The sequence below is a fragment of the Somniosus microcephalus genome, chromosome 2, assembly GCF_052327205.1.
Source record: "Somniosus microcephalus isolate GS21.2 chromosome 2, FLI_Smic_1.0, whole genome shotgun sequence".
Lineage (NCBI taxonomy): Eukaryota > Metazoa > Chordata > Chondrichthyes > Squaliformes > Somniosidae > Somniosus > Somniosus microcephalus.
In genome coordinates, this window is record NC_140988.1 from 300,517,187 (window position 1) to 300,535,062 (window position 17,876).

General features: G+C 44.4%; 1 protein-coding gene across 7 annotated transcripts in view; it reads right to left on the reverse strand.

Moving 5' to 3' along the window:
- Window positions 1-17,876, reverse strand: part of pdzd2 (PDZ domain containing 2) — a 569,380-nt gene that overhangs the window by 71,952 nt on the left and 479,552 nt on the right. For all 7 annotated transcript variants that reach the window (XM_085973666.1, XM_085973663.1, XM_085973669.1 and 4 more), the window contains 2 exons: window positions 10,255-10,426; window positions 7,658-8,478 (listed from right to left, as the gene is read on the reverse strand). In XM_085973666.1, coding sequence (XP_085829792.1) covers window positions 7,658-8,478; window positions 10,255-10,426 — 993 coding nt within the window. The remainder of the gene's footprint in view (window positions 1-7,657; window positions 8,479-10,254; window positions 10,427-17,876) is intronic.

Here is a 17,876-nt window from a genome sequence, read left to right on the forward strand (position 1 = left end):
GGTCCTAGTACCGACCCCTGGGGAGCACTACTGTCTACCTTCCTCCAGTCTGAAAAACAACACTGCTCTCTGTTTCCTGTCACTTAGCCAATTTCATATCCATGCTGCCACTGTCCCTTTTATTCCATGGGCTTCAACTTTACTGGTAAGCCTATTATGTGGCACTTTATCAAACGCCTTTTGGAAGTCCATATACACCACGTCAACCGTATTGTCTTCATCAAACCTCTCTGTTACCTCATCAAAAAACTCGATCAAGTTAGTTAAACACGATTTGCCTTTAACAAATCCGTGCTGGCTTTCCTTAATTAATCCACACTTGTCCAAGTGACTGTTAACTTTGTCCTTGATTATCGTTTCCAAAAGCTTCCCCACTACCAAGGTTAAACTGACTGGCTTGTAGTTGCTGGGTTTATCCTTACACCCTTTTTTGAACAAGGGTGTAACATTTGCAATTCTCCAGTCCTCCGGCACCACCCCCGTATCGAAGAACGATTGGAAGATTATAACGAGTATCTCCACGATGTCCTCCTTAACCTCCCTCAGCATCCTAGGATGCATCCCATCCGATCCTGGTGACTTATCAACTTTACGTTCAGACAGCCTTTCTAGTACCTCCTCTTTATCAATTTTTATCTCATCCAGTAACTCCACTACCTCCTCTTTCACTATGACTTTGGCAGCATCTTCTTCCTTGGTAAAGACAGATGCAAAGTACTCATTTAGTACCTCAGTCATGTCCTCTGCCTCCATGCATAGGTTTCCTTTTTGGTCCCTAATCGGCCCCACCCCTCCTCTTACTACCCGTTTATTATTTATATGCCTATAGAAGATTTTTGAATTCCCTTTTATGTTAGCTGCCAATCTGTTCTCATACTCTCTCTTTGCCCCTTTTATTTTCTTTTGCACTTCCCCTCTGAACTTTTTATATTCAGCCTAATTCTCACTTAGAGGCTGAAACAGGTGAAATTATAATGCGGAATAAGGAAATGGCAGAGACTTTAAACAAATATTTTGTATCTGTCTCCACAGTAGAAGACACAAAAAGCATACCAAAAATAGTGGGGAACCAAGTGTGGAACTTAAAATAATTAATATCAGTAGAGAAAAAGTACTTGAGAAACCAATGGGATTAAAGGCCGACAAATCCCCTGGACCTGACAGCCTACATCCTAGGGTTCTAAATGAGGTGGCTGCAGAGATAGTGGATGCATTGGTTGTGATCTTCCAAACTTCCCTAGATTCTAGAACGGTCCCAGTGGATTGGTAGGTTGCTAATGTAACCCTGCTATTCAAGAAGTGAGGGAGAGAGAAAACAGGGAACTACAGGCCAGTTAACCTGACATCAGTCATTGGGAAAATGCTGGAATCCATTATTAAGGAAGTGGTAACAAGGCACTTTGAAAATCATAATATGATTAGGCAGAGTCAACATGGTTTTATGAAAGGGAAATCATGTTTAACAAATTTGTAGTATATTTGGATTTCCAAAAGGCATTCGTTAAGGTGCCACATAAAAGGTTGCTACGCAAGATAAGGGCTCATGGGGTTGGGGGTAATATATTAGCATGGATAGAGGATTGGTTATCAGAAAACAGAGAGTAGGGATAAATGGGTCATTTTCTGGTTAGCAGGCTGTAACTAGTGGGGTGCTACAAGGATCAATGCTTGGGCCTCAGCCAGTTACAATCTATATTAATGACTTAGATGAAGGGACTGTGATGAAATAACTCTGTGTTCTGGCATTTGTATTGTTGTTGTTGTTGTACTTGTTAATGTCTGGAATGTTCTACCGGTGTAACCACTAATGCTCCTCCCTAGCCCCGCCCCTCTGGGTCCTCCTGATTGGTGTGAGTCTTACTTATAAGAGCTGGGTCTTACTCATAAGGGCTGGTTCAGTGATGAATGATGGTTGCCCTGTGTTAACTTGATGCCATGTTCTTACTTAATAAAAGCCTTTAGTTTTAAGCTTTAACCTCACGGATTCAGGCCGTTATTTGGCACATCAATTTTATTAAGTAACAACTTTTGGAAGATGGATCAATTTTTGAAACCAGAGCGTCTGGATATCGATCCCCATTCGGCAGACGCGTCGAAGAAATTTACGCATTGGCTTCGATGTTTTGAACACTTCATCGCATCGGTCGATTCGACGGTTAACAAGTTGGGTCTTCTAACCAACTTGGTAAGTCATCAAACTTACTCGATAATTGAAGATATTACTACATATGAAGAGGCCCTCGCAGCCCTTAAGGCCCAGTACCTTAAGTCAGTTAACGAAGTATACGCCAGGTATCTTTTGTCTATTCGCAGGCAATTACCCGAGGAATCTCTGGACGATTTCCTGCAGGGCCTTAAGGCTTTGGCTAAGGATTGCAACTACAAGACTGTCTCTGCCATATTGTATCGGGAAGAGGCCATCCGTGATTCTTTCATATCTGGCCTCCGATCTAATTATATTAGACAGAGACTTCTCGAGAATGACTCGTTAGTTTTAAAAACGGTCGTCGCTACTGCCCGATCATTAGATGTAGCCCAGAAGAATTTAGAAATGTATGCATCAGCCCACGCGTCTTTCTCAGCCTCATGTGTTCCGAATATGGAGGCATCCATAACACCAATGGAGCCTCCACTCAATCCTATTGTTGCGGCTGTACCCCATGGGTCTAAGTGTTATTTTTGTGGCCAATCTAAACACCCCAGGCAAAGATGCCCAGCCAGAGAGGCTACCTGTTTTAAATGTAAGAAACAGGGACATTTTAGTAAAGTGTGTAAGGGTAATCCTGTACCCGATGTCTTTTCTGCTGCCGCCTATCGTTTTACTCTAGCCTCGGTTACGGTTGACCAGATCATACTGTGTTCCTTGTCGAAATCTATGATGGACATCAAGATTAATGGTCGTCCTACTGGGTGTTTGATAGACTGTGGCAGTACTGAAAGTTTTATACACCCCAACCTTGTTAACTCCTGTTCATTGAAGGTGTATCCTACTCGAAGTGAAATCGTGATGGCGTCCAAGTCCCTTACTTCGGAGGTAACTGGATATTGTAAAGTCACATTGACCGTTAAGGATACAGAGTATAAGGATTTTAAACTCCTCATATTACCTCAGTTGTGTGTGAACTTAGTTTTAGGCTTGGACTTCCAGTGTCAGCATGAGAGCGTCACCCTTAAGTATGGTGGATCCCAGCCTCCGCTCATAGTCTGCGGCCTTTCTACTTTAAAAATAAGTCCGCCTTCTTTGTTCGTGAACCTTGCTCCTAATTGTAGACTTATAGCGACTAAGAGTCGACGGTATAGTTCAGAAGATAAAAAATTTATAAAAGAGGAAAGGCTTCAACGGGAGGGAATCATCGAACACAGTAATAGCCCGTGGCGTGCCCAGGTGGTGGTGGTTAAAACTAATGAAAAGAAAAGACTTGTGGTTGATTATAGCCAGACTATAAACTTGTATACCCAATTAGACGCCTATCCTTTGCCTCGTATTTCTGAGATGGTGAACCAGATAGCTCAGTGCCGCGTGTTCTCCACCATTGATTTAAAGTCTGCCTACCATCAGCTCCCCATTAAAATAGAAGACCGACCTTATATGGCCTTCGAAGCGAATGGGCGCCTGTACCAATTCCTTAGGGTGCCCTTTGGAGTGACGAATGGGGTATCCGTCTTCCAACGGGAGATGGATCGTATGATGGATGAATACGTGTTGGAAGCAACATTCCCGTACCTGGACAATGTTACTATCTGTGGGCGCGACCAACGGGAGCATGATCAAAATCTCGCGAAGTTCCTAGAGACTGCAAAGAGGTTAAACCTGACCTACAACGAAAACAAGTGTACCTTCAATACTACACGTTTGTGTATTCTTGGTTGCGTTGTGGAGAATGGGGTAATCGGGCCAGATCCTGAAAGATTACGCCCGCTTAAAGAATTACCTTTACCTCACACTGTAAAAGCTTTACGAAGGTGTCTGGGATTCTTCTCGTACTATGCCCAGTGGGTGGCTAACTACTCAGATAAAGTCTGACCTCTTAGTAAGTCGACGTCTTTTCCACTATCGGCGGAAGCTCAGGAGGCTTTCCTTAATATCAAACGGGACATTGAGAAGGCAGTGGTATGTGCCGTGGATGAGAAGATCCCTTTTCAAGTGGAAAGTGATGCATCTGATTTTGCGTTGGCAGCAACTCTTAACCAAGCTGGTAGACCAGTAGCTTTCTTCTCTCGTACATTGCAAGGACCAGAAGTTCGACATTCTTCAGTGGAAAAGGAGGCGCAGGCGATTATTGAAGCAGTCAGGCATTGGAGACATTATCTCGCTGGCCAACGTTTTACGCTCATTACTGACCAGCGATCTGTGGCCTTTATGTTCAATACTAAGCAGAGAGGCAAGATCAAAAATGATAAGATTTTAAGATGGCGAATAGAACTGTCAACATATGACTATGATATTCAGTACAGGCCTGGAGTATTTAATGAGCCATCGGATGCTTTGTCACGAGGAGTATGTGCTAGTCTAGGTATAGATAAGCTTCAAAGTCTCCACGACGCACTCTGCCACCCTGGGGTTACCAGAATGAACCACTTCATTAAGTCCCACAATCTACCCTACTCTATTGAGAAGATCCGGACAATGACCAGAACCTGTCATGTTTGTGCTGAATGCAAACCTCGCTTCTATAAGCCGTCCGAGCCAGCTCATCTTATTAAAGTAACTCGACCATTTGAGCGTTTGAGTCTCGATTTTAAAGGTCCCCTTCCATCGAGCGACCGTAATGTCTATTTTCTTAATATTATAGACGAGTACTCTCGGTTCCCTTTTGTTATCCCCTGTCCGGATGTGACTAGTGCTGTTGTAATTAAATGCCTCTGCCAACTGTTTTCCTTGTTTGGCATGCCTAACTATATACATAGTGATCGGGGTTCTTCCTTTATGAGCGAAGAATTGCGACAGTTTTTGCTATCGAAAGGGATTGCAATGAGTAGAACTACCAGCTATAACCCTCGTGGTAATGGGCAGGTCGAGAAAGAAAATGCGACAGTGTGGAAAGCTATCGTACTGTCTCTGAAGTTGCGAGGCCTGCCGACCTCTTGCTGGCAGGGTGTCCTGCCAGACGTGCTGCATTCCATAAGGTCTCTTTTGTGTAGAGCGACGAATGCCATCCCTCATGAAAGGATGTTTAGTATTCCAAGAAAAGCTACTAATGGAGTATTGTTACCCACATGGTTGACAACCACGGGCCCTGTGTTGTTGCGCAGACATGTGAGAGGTCACAAGACTGATCCACTGGTGGAGGAAGTACAACTCCTCCATGCTAATCCCCAGTATGCGTATATTCAATATCCGGATGGGCGAGAGGATACGGACTCTATTAAAGATCTTGCACCTGCTGGAGCTCAAAGAGTTCAACTCTGAGAGTAGAGTTTTCAATCGTGGTATTGGACCTTCAGAGACACAAACCCTCAGTGTGGAAAATACTGATGATTCTGGGAATTCGAATGAACCGGAGTTAGTACTCCGGGAGGAGCCTCAGCAAGAGTTACGTCGTTCCCAGAGGATTATCAGACCTCCTGACAGACTGAATCTATAGCAGGGGGTGAATGTGATGAAATAACTGTGTTCTGGCATTTGTATTGTTGTTGTTGTTGTACTTGTTAATGTCTGGAATGTTCTACCGGTGTAACCACTAATGCTCCTCCCTAGCCCCGCCCCTCTGGATCCTCCTGATTGGTGTGAGTCTTACTTATAAGGGCTGGGTCTTACTCATAAGGGCTGGTTCAGTGATGAATGATGGTTGCCCTATGTTAACTTGATGCCATGTTCTTACTTAATAAAAGCCTTTAGTTTTAAGCTTTAACCTCACGGATTGAGGCCGTTATTTGGCACATCAGGGACTGATTGGAATGTATCCAAGTTTGCTGACGATACAAAGCTAGGTGGGAAAACTGTGAGGAGGATACAAAGAGCCTGCAGAGAGATTTAGACAGGTTAAGTGAGTGGGCAATAAGGTGGCAGATGGAGTATAATGTGGGGAAATGTGAGGTTATTCACTTTGGTAGGAAGAATAGAAAAACAGAATATTTTTTAACTGGTGAAAAACTATTAAATGTTGGTGTTCAGAGATATTTAGGTGTCCTCATACAGGAAACACAGAAAGTTAGCATGCAGGTACAGCAACCAATTAGGAAGGCATGTTGGCCTTTATTGCAAGGGGGTTGGAGTACAAGAATAAGGAAGTCTTACTACAATTGTACAGGGCTTTGGTGAGACCACACCTGGAGTACTGTGCACAGTTTTGGGCTCTTTATCTGAGAAAGGACATACATGCCTTCGAGGCGGTGCAACGAAGGTTCACTAGATTGATCCCTGGGATGAGAGGGTTGTCCTGTGAGGGGTGATTGAGTAGACAAGACCTATATTCTCTGGTGTTTAGAAGATTGAGAAGTGATCTCATTGAAGCATATAAGATTCTGAGGGGGATTGACGGGGTAGATGCTGAGAGGTTGTTTCCCCGGGCTGGAGAGTCTAGAACTGGGGGACGTAGGCTCAGAATAAGGGGTCACCATTTAGGACTGAGATGAGGAGGAATTTCTTCACTCATAGGGTTGTGAATCTTTGGAATTCTCTACCCAAAGGGGGCTATGGATGCTGAGTCGTTGAGTATATTCAAGGCTGAGATAGATTTTTGAACTCTGGGGGAAATCAAGGAGTATGGGGATCGGGCAGGAAATTGGAGTTGATGCCGAAGATGAGCCATGATCTTATTGAATGGCGGAGCAGGCTTGAAGTGCCGTATGGCCTACTCCTGCTCCTAATTCTTATGTTCAAAGAAGACTACAGCTAATCATTGACCCTGTTCCCATGTCAAAGGTCTCAGACATGTCTGTAAATCACATCCACTACCCAAGCTAGAGCTGATTCTTTGATCTGCATCACAGTGGCATGGGACCACTTCTTTGAAGGTATACTGAAACCTTTCAATGTTAAATGGAATGACAATATTTGACAATGTTCGTGCTGTTTGTTTCTCCATCTGATCTATCTGTGATAATTGGAACTGAATGTTTCGCATTCAGCCAGCAATAAACTATGAAAACACCTTTGTTACAGAGACCACCACCCTGATGTGATTTTCTGTGAAATGTAGTGCCTGGCTCATAGAAAACTACAATTAACCCTGTGTGTACTGTTTCTAGTAACAGGACTGCACCAGTAAAAAAAAATCAATCCAGGCATAAAGTACATGATATGTCATTAACTGCAACTAGAGCAGAATATTTTTCTAACCTTTAACTGTAATGTTAGTAAAGAGCTGAAAGGGTGATTGTCTCTTCACCAACATTACAAAAGTTACTGACTAGGTGCTGCCAGCCTGCACCACTCTCAAAATCAGACTGGTGTAAGACCAGAGGGTGAAGTATAACTACATTATAAAACAATGAACATTTCTCCAGCAAGCAATGCCTGTTCTATATATTCAGTCCTTCAATAATCATGTTATTTGCATTATTCTTAGTATGAACTAAGGTGACAAACATCTTCTTGTAACTTTAATTTACAAAGTTCACAGATAGAGAAGGTTTGAGCATTATTTCCAGATAAGCGGTTAATCAAGTTAAACTTTATAAACAATGAATCAAATATTTGAACTTTAAAACTTACTCTCTCGGCAGCTCCACCTGGTTGTAAACCTGTTATCAGAACTCGCAGGGGAGAAGCCTTGATTTCCAAATCCAATCCGAATGACTCTGACTCCTTACGTGAGAGATATATGGTTTCTGTACAGCACAGTCCTAAGTTGTCTGTGGTTTCAGCCTTTTTGCTGTGAGGCAGTGGCCTTGCGATGGGCTTGCTGGAGTGAGAATGATGCTCCTCGTTCTTCTGTCGCAGGAAGCTTGGTGGGCACTCGATGCTCATCATGCTCTTTACTCTGGTGACAGCTTTGTGTTCAAGTTTGGGTGATCGCTTGGGCTCTACCTGACCCTCCTTCACACCAAGGTTGCTGTGACTAGTGTCAGTCGAGCTGGAAGATTCGAAGAATTTAAGTGGCATGAAGGGCGAGTCAACCATTTGCTCCATTGAGCTGTCCTCAGACTCTAGTGAGCTGCCATACAGAGGCATGGCACCATCGCTGCTGATATTCCTCAGCAACTCAGCGTCTTGGCTTTCATCGTCCACTTCGACAGAAGAAGTGGCTATAACGATCCCTGAATCTTCCTCGGCTATCTTCTGTGCAGCGTCCCTTTGAGGCCGTTTGAGCCGAACATTTTCCTCAGGCTTCACAGAGTCCTCATCGTCACTGATGTCATCATAGCAAATGACCCTCCTCTGCCGTAGAAGAGGGCTGCGGATTGAATTGGGACTCCCAATCAGACTGGCCTGTCTAGCAACTTCTACATGCTTGTTGATAGGTACAACAGGTTTCCCATTGCTGAGGAAGACTGAGGCCACCTCTGGCTTAGACACTGCAATTTCTTTAGGAACTGAAAACACATTTGTAATTTTTTTTTGTTACATTCATTTGAAAGTACCCGCCGATTTATTTTCTTAAAAACGAAGACAAATAAAGAAAGAATTACTGCCGGCCCCCCTTAGACCCTCCAGTCTGAGATAGGCCGTGGTTCAACCTTCACTGCCAGCTTCTTGGTGCAACTCCAGGGCTGTAATGACAGGAGGCTGCTTTATTAATATTGACAGGCTGGGCCTGGGCCTTTGTGGGTGCTGGCCCTGTTCCACTCTTCGATGGAAGCCCCACAAATCTTGGGGTAACAGGTCTTTCCTCTCTTTTTCATGGCCTTTGTGGCTGGGAAATAGGCTTTCTCTGGGGCAAAAGTCTGGAAAATTGGCCCCACCTGCTCTAATCCCATTTCCTTGCTTTTTCCCACACCTTCTAATAATAGCATCATGACCATTACCCATATACTCATATTTTTTCTCATGAATTAGTCCAAGTGGCATTTTTCTACCTCTTCCTTTTTCTTACATTCTTTTCTGTTCTACAAACTACATTCCCACAACGTTTCAGCTCTCTTAAAGCTAAATATAAAATTAGGAAAATGATTAACCAATTTTATTTGAACAGGAGAGATAAAAAGAAAAACCATGAAATGTAAAATGCTGGAAATACACAGCAGTCATGATCAAACTGTTATTCTCTTTCAGAAAGGGTCACTGAGTTTAGAAGTGGAACCCTCCCAGTACTTTTCATATGAGGTCATTTAACATATAAAAGAAAAAACTGATTAGCATTTCAGTGGGGTCCTTCCTCAGAATGGGAACGGTCAGGCTGAAAACAAGCCTCTTTGTAGGGCTGGCCAAACACTGTGGGGTCAATTTTAACTTGTATTCCCTGGCATTTACGGGCCTCAAATTGGGGCCGTGCCATTTTGAAAGGGGCCTCCTGCTGGCAACCAGAAGGACCTGACTGTTTCAGGATGTAGGCCCATTTCAATGTGCAAATTGGGGTCCTAGTTTGAAAATAGTTGGAGAGTGAGCCAATAGGTTCAAAAAGAAAAGGTAAATTTGATATATTTGTGGGCCGGGGAGGACTGGTCAACACGCTCAAAACTGCCCCCTTTGACCTTGAAATTACTGCGCAGAATACCAGCCATTGATGAGTTAATATTTTAACAGAGAAGCCAAATCATTTATTTTAAAGGAGCTAATACTAAAAGCAGAGGAATTTCAGATAAATGCATTAAACGTTCATACGCTAGTATCCCACATAGCAATTTCAAGATCTTTATCTTGGTCAATCACTTAAAGTTCTGATGATGGGTCCTACCCAAAACATTAAGCTATTTTTTCCCCTTTCAGATGTTGTCAGAGCTGCTGAGTATTTCCAGCATTTTCTGGTTTTATTGCTTTAACACGTAGCAGTTCTTTTTCAGCTGAGGAGTAAAGCAATAGCTTTCTGCTATAATCCCCTTGATCTATTCACAATAACCTGGGAAGTACCATTGGCGATATTTGCAGAGGAACCTTTAACATTGACATTCTTTGTTCACTATTTTAATGGGGGTGTTAACCCGTCTACTTTTAGTGGGATAGTGCCTCCATTAAAATAGAGGACGCAGGAATGGCACATGAGTATGTTAAGTGTTCATCCACTAATATCTCGAATGGTAATTTCCAGGTTAATATTTTTCATACTCATGAGATACACAGTAGATACAGTATGTCACTTTGAAGCTGGATCCTCATTATCTGAATCTATTTCGGCACCATTAAGAAGCAAACCCTTTTAGTATGAATCAAACCTGGATTCAGAGGGGGAACAACACCATCATCCAAGGAGTTGTTTGCGCTCTTCTGCCGCAGGTGTTCTTCATCACTGGAAGCTGTTACCATCGTGTCTGAGAGTGAGGACTGGCTGGGAACATCATGGGAAAAGTACTGGGAGAGTTCTGTTTCTGAACTCAGTGACCCTTGCTGAAAGAGAATAGAATTACATAGAATTTTACAGCACAGAAACAGGCCATTCGGCCCAACAGGTCTATGGAGGTGTTTATGCTCCACACAAGCCTCCTCCCACCTTACTTCATCTCACCCTGTCAACACAACAGCAGTCTGATTTTGATAGTGATCACTAAATTCATGATAAAGGTTCCGTTAGTCTAGATCATGACATGGGCAGACTATTTAAATTATCAGAGCCATAAGAGAAACTTCGCTACTCTGTGCATTTTGTGTTTTTTTGAGTGTTATTAATTGAGACCATAGGGAAGATTCTCAATAGCTACTCGTCAGCAGCCAAAGAGTTTCTGTAGTTGTACTGCAGTCAGTGCCACATCCCAGTTGTGTTTTGGATGTGAATTTGTCCTTTTCCTAGAATCATACAGTACGGAAGCAGGCCGCTTGGCCCATTGTGCCTGTGCTAGCTCTTTGAAAGAGCTGACTAATTAGTCCCACACCCCCGCTCTTTCCCCGTAGCCCTGTAAACTTTTCCTTTTCAAGCATGTATCCAATTCCCTTTTGAAAGTTACTATTAAATCTGCTTTCCCCAGCCTTTTAGGTAGTGCATTCCAGATCATAACAGTTCTTTAATAAAATAAAAGTTTTCTGATGATTAAAATGACAAAATTGGAGAAATCTGGCATTTTCAATATAGTAGAGTTCAGATTATTTGAAAAGCATTTTTCTCCCTCCTCAAAACAATTTATTTACCAAAGTAAAATATGCAGAGACTACACATTAATGGCAATGACGGAGCTGCAGTGTATTGGGCCTTCTCCGTGCAGCATGGCCAGTGACTGCAATCAAGAAGCTACAGGAAACTTTGTGTTATCCGGAGGCTAAATGTCCGGCAAGCTCGAGCCACCGGCAAAAATCAGGAGCCGTTTTGTTCGTTTTTTTTTCTTCTCGTGGCTTTTTTTTCCAACAGTCAGGCACTGCAAAGTCTCTGTAGCTTAGCAACAGCTTCAGAGAGACACTTCCAAGGTACGGGCCGACTATTTAGAAGCTGTTGCTACGCAACAGTGTTTGTTGTCAGATACGGAGATGAAAAGCTCCGTATGCTTCAACATTAACGCTGGTGTGTCCGGCAGTTTTGAGGGAACGGCAACAGCTCGGTCCCGTCGGTGCCGGATATCACAAAGTTTCCTGTATTTAACTGCATGGGACATGACAGCTGAGCCCAATCCTGTTACATTTTTCATGGGAACCCTAGCTGATTTTTGCCCTGCCTAGTCTATGGAGACTGAGGATTATTGTAGCACCCCTCCTGCTACTCAGCTGAGATTTAAAATCTCAGCACAGAACTTCCTGATCTGTATGACATCATACCACTTGGGACAGTGCATTTAACCAGTGAGCAGCTTTCATTTCTTTTAAATGATTTAGGTTGCATTCATTTTGGATGTATTTACTTTAATTGTAGAATGTACATAACTTAGGAATATTATGAGAAGGATTAGAGAAACAGTCTCAACTCAAAACACTGTTACAACAAACAAGATCTTTGAGGCCCTGCGTATCACAAAAAATGGCAACCGAGAAAGCTATCAAAAGCTGACCAGCATCTTCAAAATAGCTGAAGGTCCCCCAAAAGACTGACAACATTAAGAATGGACCTAGTAGTAACAAGTAGACACATGGGCCTTGGGCCTCATTATTGGCAGTGACAGGCAGCTCGCTGGCAAAGCAGGACAGAAGATCGAGCCACTTAGATGCTAGCAGTGGCCCTCAGGTAAGTGATTAAAGAGGACCAGGGAGAGTGGCGACTGGGAAGGTGAGTGGCCGGGTCGGATCGGGGGGGGGGGGGGCGGTTAATCGGGTCGTGCAGGGGGGTAATCAGGCTGGGAGGTAGCGGTGGCCTGGGGAAGGTAGTGGCAGTGATGGGGAGGGGCGGGAGGGAGTGGGGGAAGTGCTGGTCAGTAGCAGTCCGCGTTCTTTGAATGTGGGGTCGGCAGAAGTACTCCTACTCCTCCTGGCTCCACATTCAAGTAAGTATATTTCAAAATCTTGCCTTTTGGTTGCAGCTTAACAGGCAGTCTCTTTAAGGACCGCCTATTAGGTCGCATGTTGACCTGAGTGCAGGTGGCACCAATTGCCTCAGGGCAAATGAATCTTGCAGCGGGGGCCTCAAACAGGTGTTAGCCCCTTATTTGTAATGCAAAGAGCTTAATGCCTGCTTCAGGCGTGCGCGCTACATGCCAATTTTTTGACCTTTACTAATTTGGCAGATGGTGCAATTCTGTCTTGTAATGTGCATGCGCTACCTGCCCGCCATGTTGGAGGCTTAGACGGCCATTTAGCACCTGAAAAACGGGCACTGCGTGGCCGAATCTATAGGCCATGGGCTTTGTAATTTAAGCCTGTAAGTATGCCCAAAATGTATCACTTTTATTGGAGGAAAAAATAGATAAGTACATAAATGTTGAAGGGACAAAATTGTTGGTGCACTTTTAGGATGGTCTGAGGGCCTACTCCTCTGGAAAATGTAGACTTTTTACATTAAAAATGATTTTCAGCACTTTTCTAATTCATAATTGATTGATTTTTAACATAAAAAGGGGAACAAAAGCAAGTGACATTTACATTTTCAGAAGACCAACCAGACCATCACTTACTAGCGAAAAATATAAAAACGGATTGTAAAAGCTTCTATAGGTTTGTGAAAAGGAAAAGGCTGGCAAAGGTAAATGTAGGGCCTTTACAGTCAGACACGGGAGAATTTATAATGGGCAATGAGGAAATGGGGAGAAATTAAATAAATACTTTGTTTCTGACTTCACGGAGGAAGACACATAAACCTCCCAGAAATATGAGAAAACCAAGGGTGTGGTGAGAATGAGGAACTTAAAGAAATTATTATTAGTAAAAAAAGTACTAGCAAAATTAATGGGACTAAAAGTCGATGAATCTCAAGGACCGGATGACCTATATCCTAGGGTTTTGAAAGAGGTGGCCATTGGGATAGTGGACGCATTGGTTGTCATCTTCCAAAATTCTATAGATTCTGGAACGGTTCCTGCAGATTGGAGGATAGCAAATGTAACCCCGCTATTTAAGAAAGGAGGGAGAGAGAAAATGGGGAACTACAGACCTGTTAGCCTCACATCAGTAGTTGGGAAAATGCTGGAATCTATTATAAAGGATGCAATAACTGGGCACTTAGAAACTAACAGTAAGATTGGGCAGACTCAACATGGATTTATTAAAGGGAAGTCCTGTTTGACAAACCTATTGGAGTTCTTTGAGGATGTAACTAGTGGAGTAGACAAAGGGGAACCGGTTGGTGTGGTGTATTTGGATTTTCAGAAGACCTTCGATAAGGTCCCACACAAGAAGTTGGTGAACAAAATTAGGCCACATGGAATTGGGGGTAATATACTAACATGGATTGAGAATTGGTTTACAGACAGAAAACAAAGAGTAGGGATCAACGGGTCTTTTTCAGGATGGCAGGCTGTGACTAGTGGGGTTCCACAAGGATCGGTGCTTGGGTCCCAGCTATTCACAATCTATATCAATGATTTGGATGAGGGGACTAAATGTAACATTTCCAAATTTGCTGATGATACAAAGCTAGGTGGCAGTGTCAGTTGCGAAGAGGATGTGAAGAGGCTTCAAGGGGATCTCGACAGGCTCAGTGAGGGGTGAGAACATGGCAGATGGATTATAATGTGGATAAATGTGAAGTTATCCACTTTGGTAGAAAAAACAGAAAGGCAGAGTATTTCCTAAATGGTGAAAGATTGGGGAATGCAGATGCTCAAAGGGACCTGGGTGTCCTTGTACATGAGTCACTGAAAGTGAATGTGCAGGTGCAGCAAGCCATTAGGAAGGCAAATGGTATGCTGGCCTTCATTACAAGAGGATTTGAGTACAGGAGTAAAGTCTTACTCCAATTATATAGGGCCTTGGTGAGACCACACCTGGAGTACGGTGTACAATTTTGGTCTCCTTACCTAAGGAAGGATATACTTGCCATAGAGGGAGTGCAACAAAGGTTCACGAGATTGATTACTGGGATGGCGGGACTGTCGTATGAGAAGAGATTGAGTAAACTAGGCCTGTATTCTCTTGAATTCAGAAGAATGAGAGGGGATCTCATTGAACGATACAAAATTATTACAGGGCTTGATAGGATGGATGCTGGGAGAATGTTTCCCTTGGCTGGGGAGTCTAGAGCCAGGGGCCACAGCCTCAGGATAAAGGGTAGGCCATTCAGGACTGAGATGAGAAGTTTTTTCACACTGAGGGTGGTGAATCTTTGGAATTCTCTATCCCAGAGGGCTGTGGAGGCTCAGTCATTGGGTATATTCAAAACAGAAGTCGATAGATTTCTGGCTAGTAAGGGCATCAAGGGATATGGCGATAGGGCCGGTGAATGGAGTTGAGGCAGAAGATCAGCCATGATCTCATTGAATGGCGGAGCAGGCTCGAAGGGCCGAATGGCCTACTCCTGCTCCTATTTCTTATGTTCTTTCTTATGTACCCAAAAGTTACCTCAGTGTTCACATCCAACTCCCCCTACCCAAGGACACAATTGTACTCTATCCGAAACAGGGCCCAGTTCACAGAGGCAGCTTATCCAACTCCTCACCCTTTCACACAGAGACTCTCTCCTCCTCCAACCGTCCTAGTTCATTCTAGCACACCTCTCCCTCTCCCTTCTGGATTCAACCTGGCACTATTCTTCTCCTGCATTCAAGTTAGCAATCTTTTTTCACCTCCCTGTTCAACCTGGCACTCTTGATCTCCTCTCCAACCCCCTCAGTTCAACAAAAAAAACTTGCATTTGAATAGCGTCATTAACATAAAGAAATGTTCTAAGGTACTTCACAAATAGGCAAAAGGAAAACAGGTAACCCCAAGAAGAGAAAGATTCGGAGGAGTGACCAACAGCTTTGTTGAAGAGCTAAGTTTTGAGGAGGCTTTTAAAGGTGGAGGGAGAGATGGAGAAGTGGAGGGGCTTAGGGAAGGAGTTCCAAAGAGTAGACCAGAGGTGGTGCGAAGCAGGGTGGATGCACAGAAGGCTCGAGTCTCAAGAAGGAGGATAATGAAGGAGAGGTGTTGGAGAAGGATGGAATGGTTAACTGTGTCAAATGCTGTGGCAAGGTTAAGAAGGATAGTGCACCCCGGTCACAGTCACAGAGATTATAATTTGTTACTTTGGCCGGGGCAATTTTGCTGCTGTTACAAAAGCAGAAACCAAACTGGAGTGATCTGAACAGGGAATTCCGAGAGCTGGGAGGCGATGATACATTCCAGAACCATAGAGAGCAAAGAGAGGCTGGAGATGGTGGGGCAGTTGGAGAGGACAGAGGGGTCAAGGGTGAATTTCTTGAGAAGGGGATAATGGTGGTGGATTTGAAAAGGGAGGGTCAGTCTCTAAGGAAAGAGAACAACTGGCAATATCAGCTAGCATGGAGGCCAGTTCAATCTCGTACTCCCCCCCCCCACCCCCACCCCACATCCCCTCCCCCACCCCACTCCAGTTCAAGCTGATGCCCCACTAAATGCTAGCACTCTCCTTCCCCACTCCCTCTCAGTTTGCTGGCACTCTCTTTCCTCCCCCACTCCAAAGCTTTTCCCCTCTTTCAGGCCAAAAAGCCACTCACAGCTTCTGCCCATTTCCCTCTCCCTTTCATTCCCCCGTTCATTGCTATCCATGAGAATTCCCACCTACAGCATGCAGCAGCCAGGGTCCCTTCCATTAAAAGTAAGACTCTCATCAGAGGCGTGCTGAGGGGGGGAGCAGCCCAGTCCATGCTGATTTTTGTCGGCAAGTGATGACCCAGGCCTCAAAACGCTGAGTGTCAACAAATGTGAAACACTAATGGTTAGAATGTATGCCATCACTGAGTGTGATAGCATACACCTGTTTAATGTGTCGTGTTCCACAGAGCAAATTTAGCTCGACAGCACACAACCACTCCCATATTGGTCTCTTCTATTACACACAGAACTCTTTGGCATTTTCACTATAAAGTGAGGCAGGAGGGCTGAGAACCAGCTCACCTGAAAATGAATGCTGCAGGCACAAGCCCAGTTACACAAGTCAGGGTTCCTCGGGAAATTCCTGGACAGGGTACCTGTGGGGTGCATGCCTGAGGTAATGGGTCGCTGCTCCTTTGCCTTTTTTCTGTGCCTGGAAACTGGGTGTTGTCCAGGCACAGCAAAAAGAAAAATCTCTCCTATACATTCCAATCAGGAATATAAAGCTCTTTTATAGGGTTGGACAAGTGGATCTGTAACTGTGTCTGACTATAAAGCAGTGCGATTTATGAGAGCAGATACTCGTCTGTTAATCATTGAGTGTACTGTATTAACCCTGGCATCAACACTGAGGATCATTGTCTGATGGTCTTTATTGCTGTGCCTTTGGTTCATGATCTTAAGGGAGTTTGTTACTATAAAATCAAATTGTACCACCTCCATCAGACAAGTGTCTAAATGAAATATGAATTCGTCGATTCAAAGCATGCAGGGGTTATTAAAATAATGAACAGCTCAAAGGACATAGGAACCTAATGCTCATCTTCCCTTCTTATGCCCTCCCCACACCACCTATTGCTTAATTTCACCATGAACCTCTTTAGGTCTCCTCATGTCACACACCAATCTGAGGACAGCAAACTTCTCTCAGGTTAATAATGCTCTTTCTCCCTGGGCCTGGGCATCTGCTTGGAGTATCCTGTTCTCTCTCTTTGCTGGGATTGAACCAATTCATCTCTTGGTACCTCCCCGATTAATCCATGACCAAGATCTGGAACTCCTTGACCCCGATATTTACGGGGGTGGGGGGGGTGCAGGGGAGCGCGGTAGCACGGGGCAAACCCAGCAAGGCCGGGGGTGCAGAGGTCCTCTTCCGTTTGCCACCCGACAGCCGGCCAAATTGACAGGCCGGTCAGCTGCTGGGCGGGAAAACCAGCGGCAGAAGGCCGCAGCCGGAGACCGTTGGAGACGGTCCCCGTTAATCGGGAAGGGGGAGGGAGTGAGAGATTGAGGCTTAGTGGGTGAGGGGCAAGCAGTCCTGTCCCTCCTGGTCCACAAGAAGTGCTGTAATAGGCACCTTCTTGTGCCGGTGGCGCCCGCCTCCCTTTCGCTATCAGGTTCCCCGAGCCCTGGGAAACCTGCACGGCAACTGTTAAATTTACATCAGACTCCCAATTGCACTGTGGGAGCCCCATTTAAATGCGTTAATGAAGTGTCCCGAAAACCCGCTGCCGTAAAAACAGCAGCGGGCACAAATGCGGCGGGTTGGGGACGTGTTCCTCATTTAAAATTTTTATCCCGCCCCCCTAACCCTCTCCCGCCTGTCGTGTGTTAATATTGAGCCCAAATTGTGTCTGATAATGTGGCCTGTTAGCTGTAGCATTTCAGCCAATGGAGCCCTGTGTTATCAGGCAGAGGCCTGAGGCTTGCTTTGTAC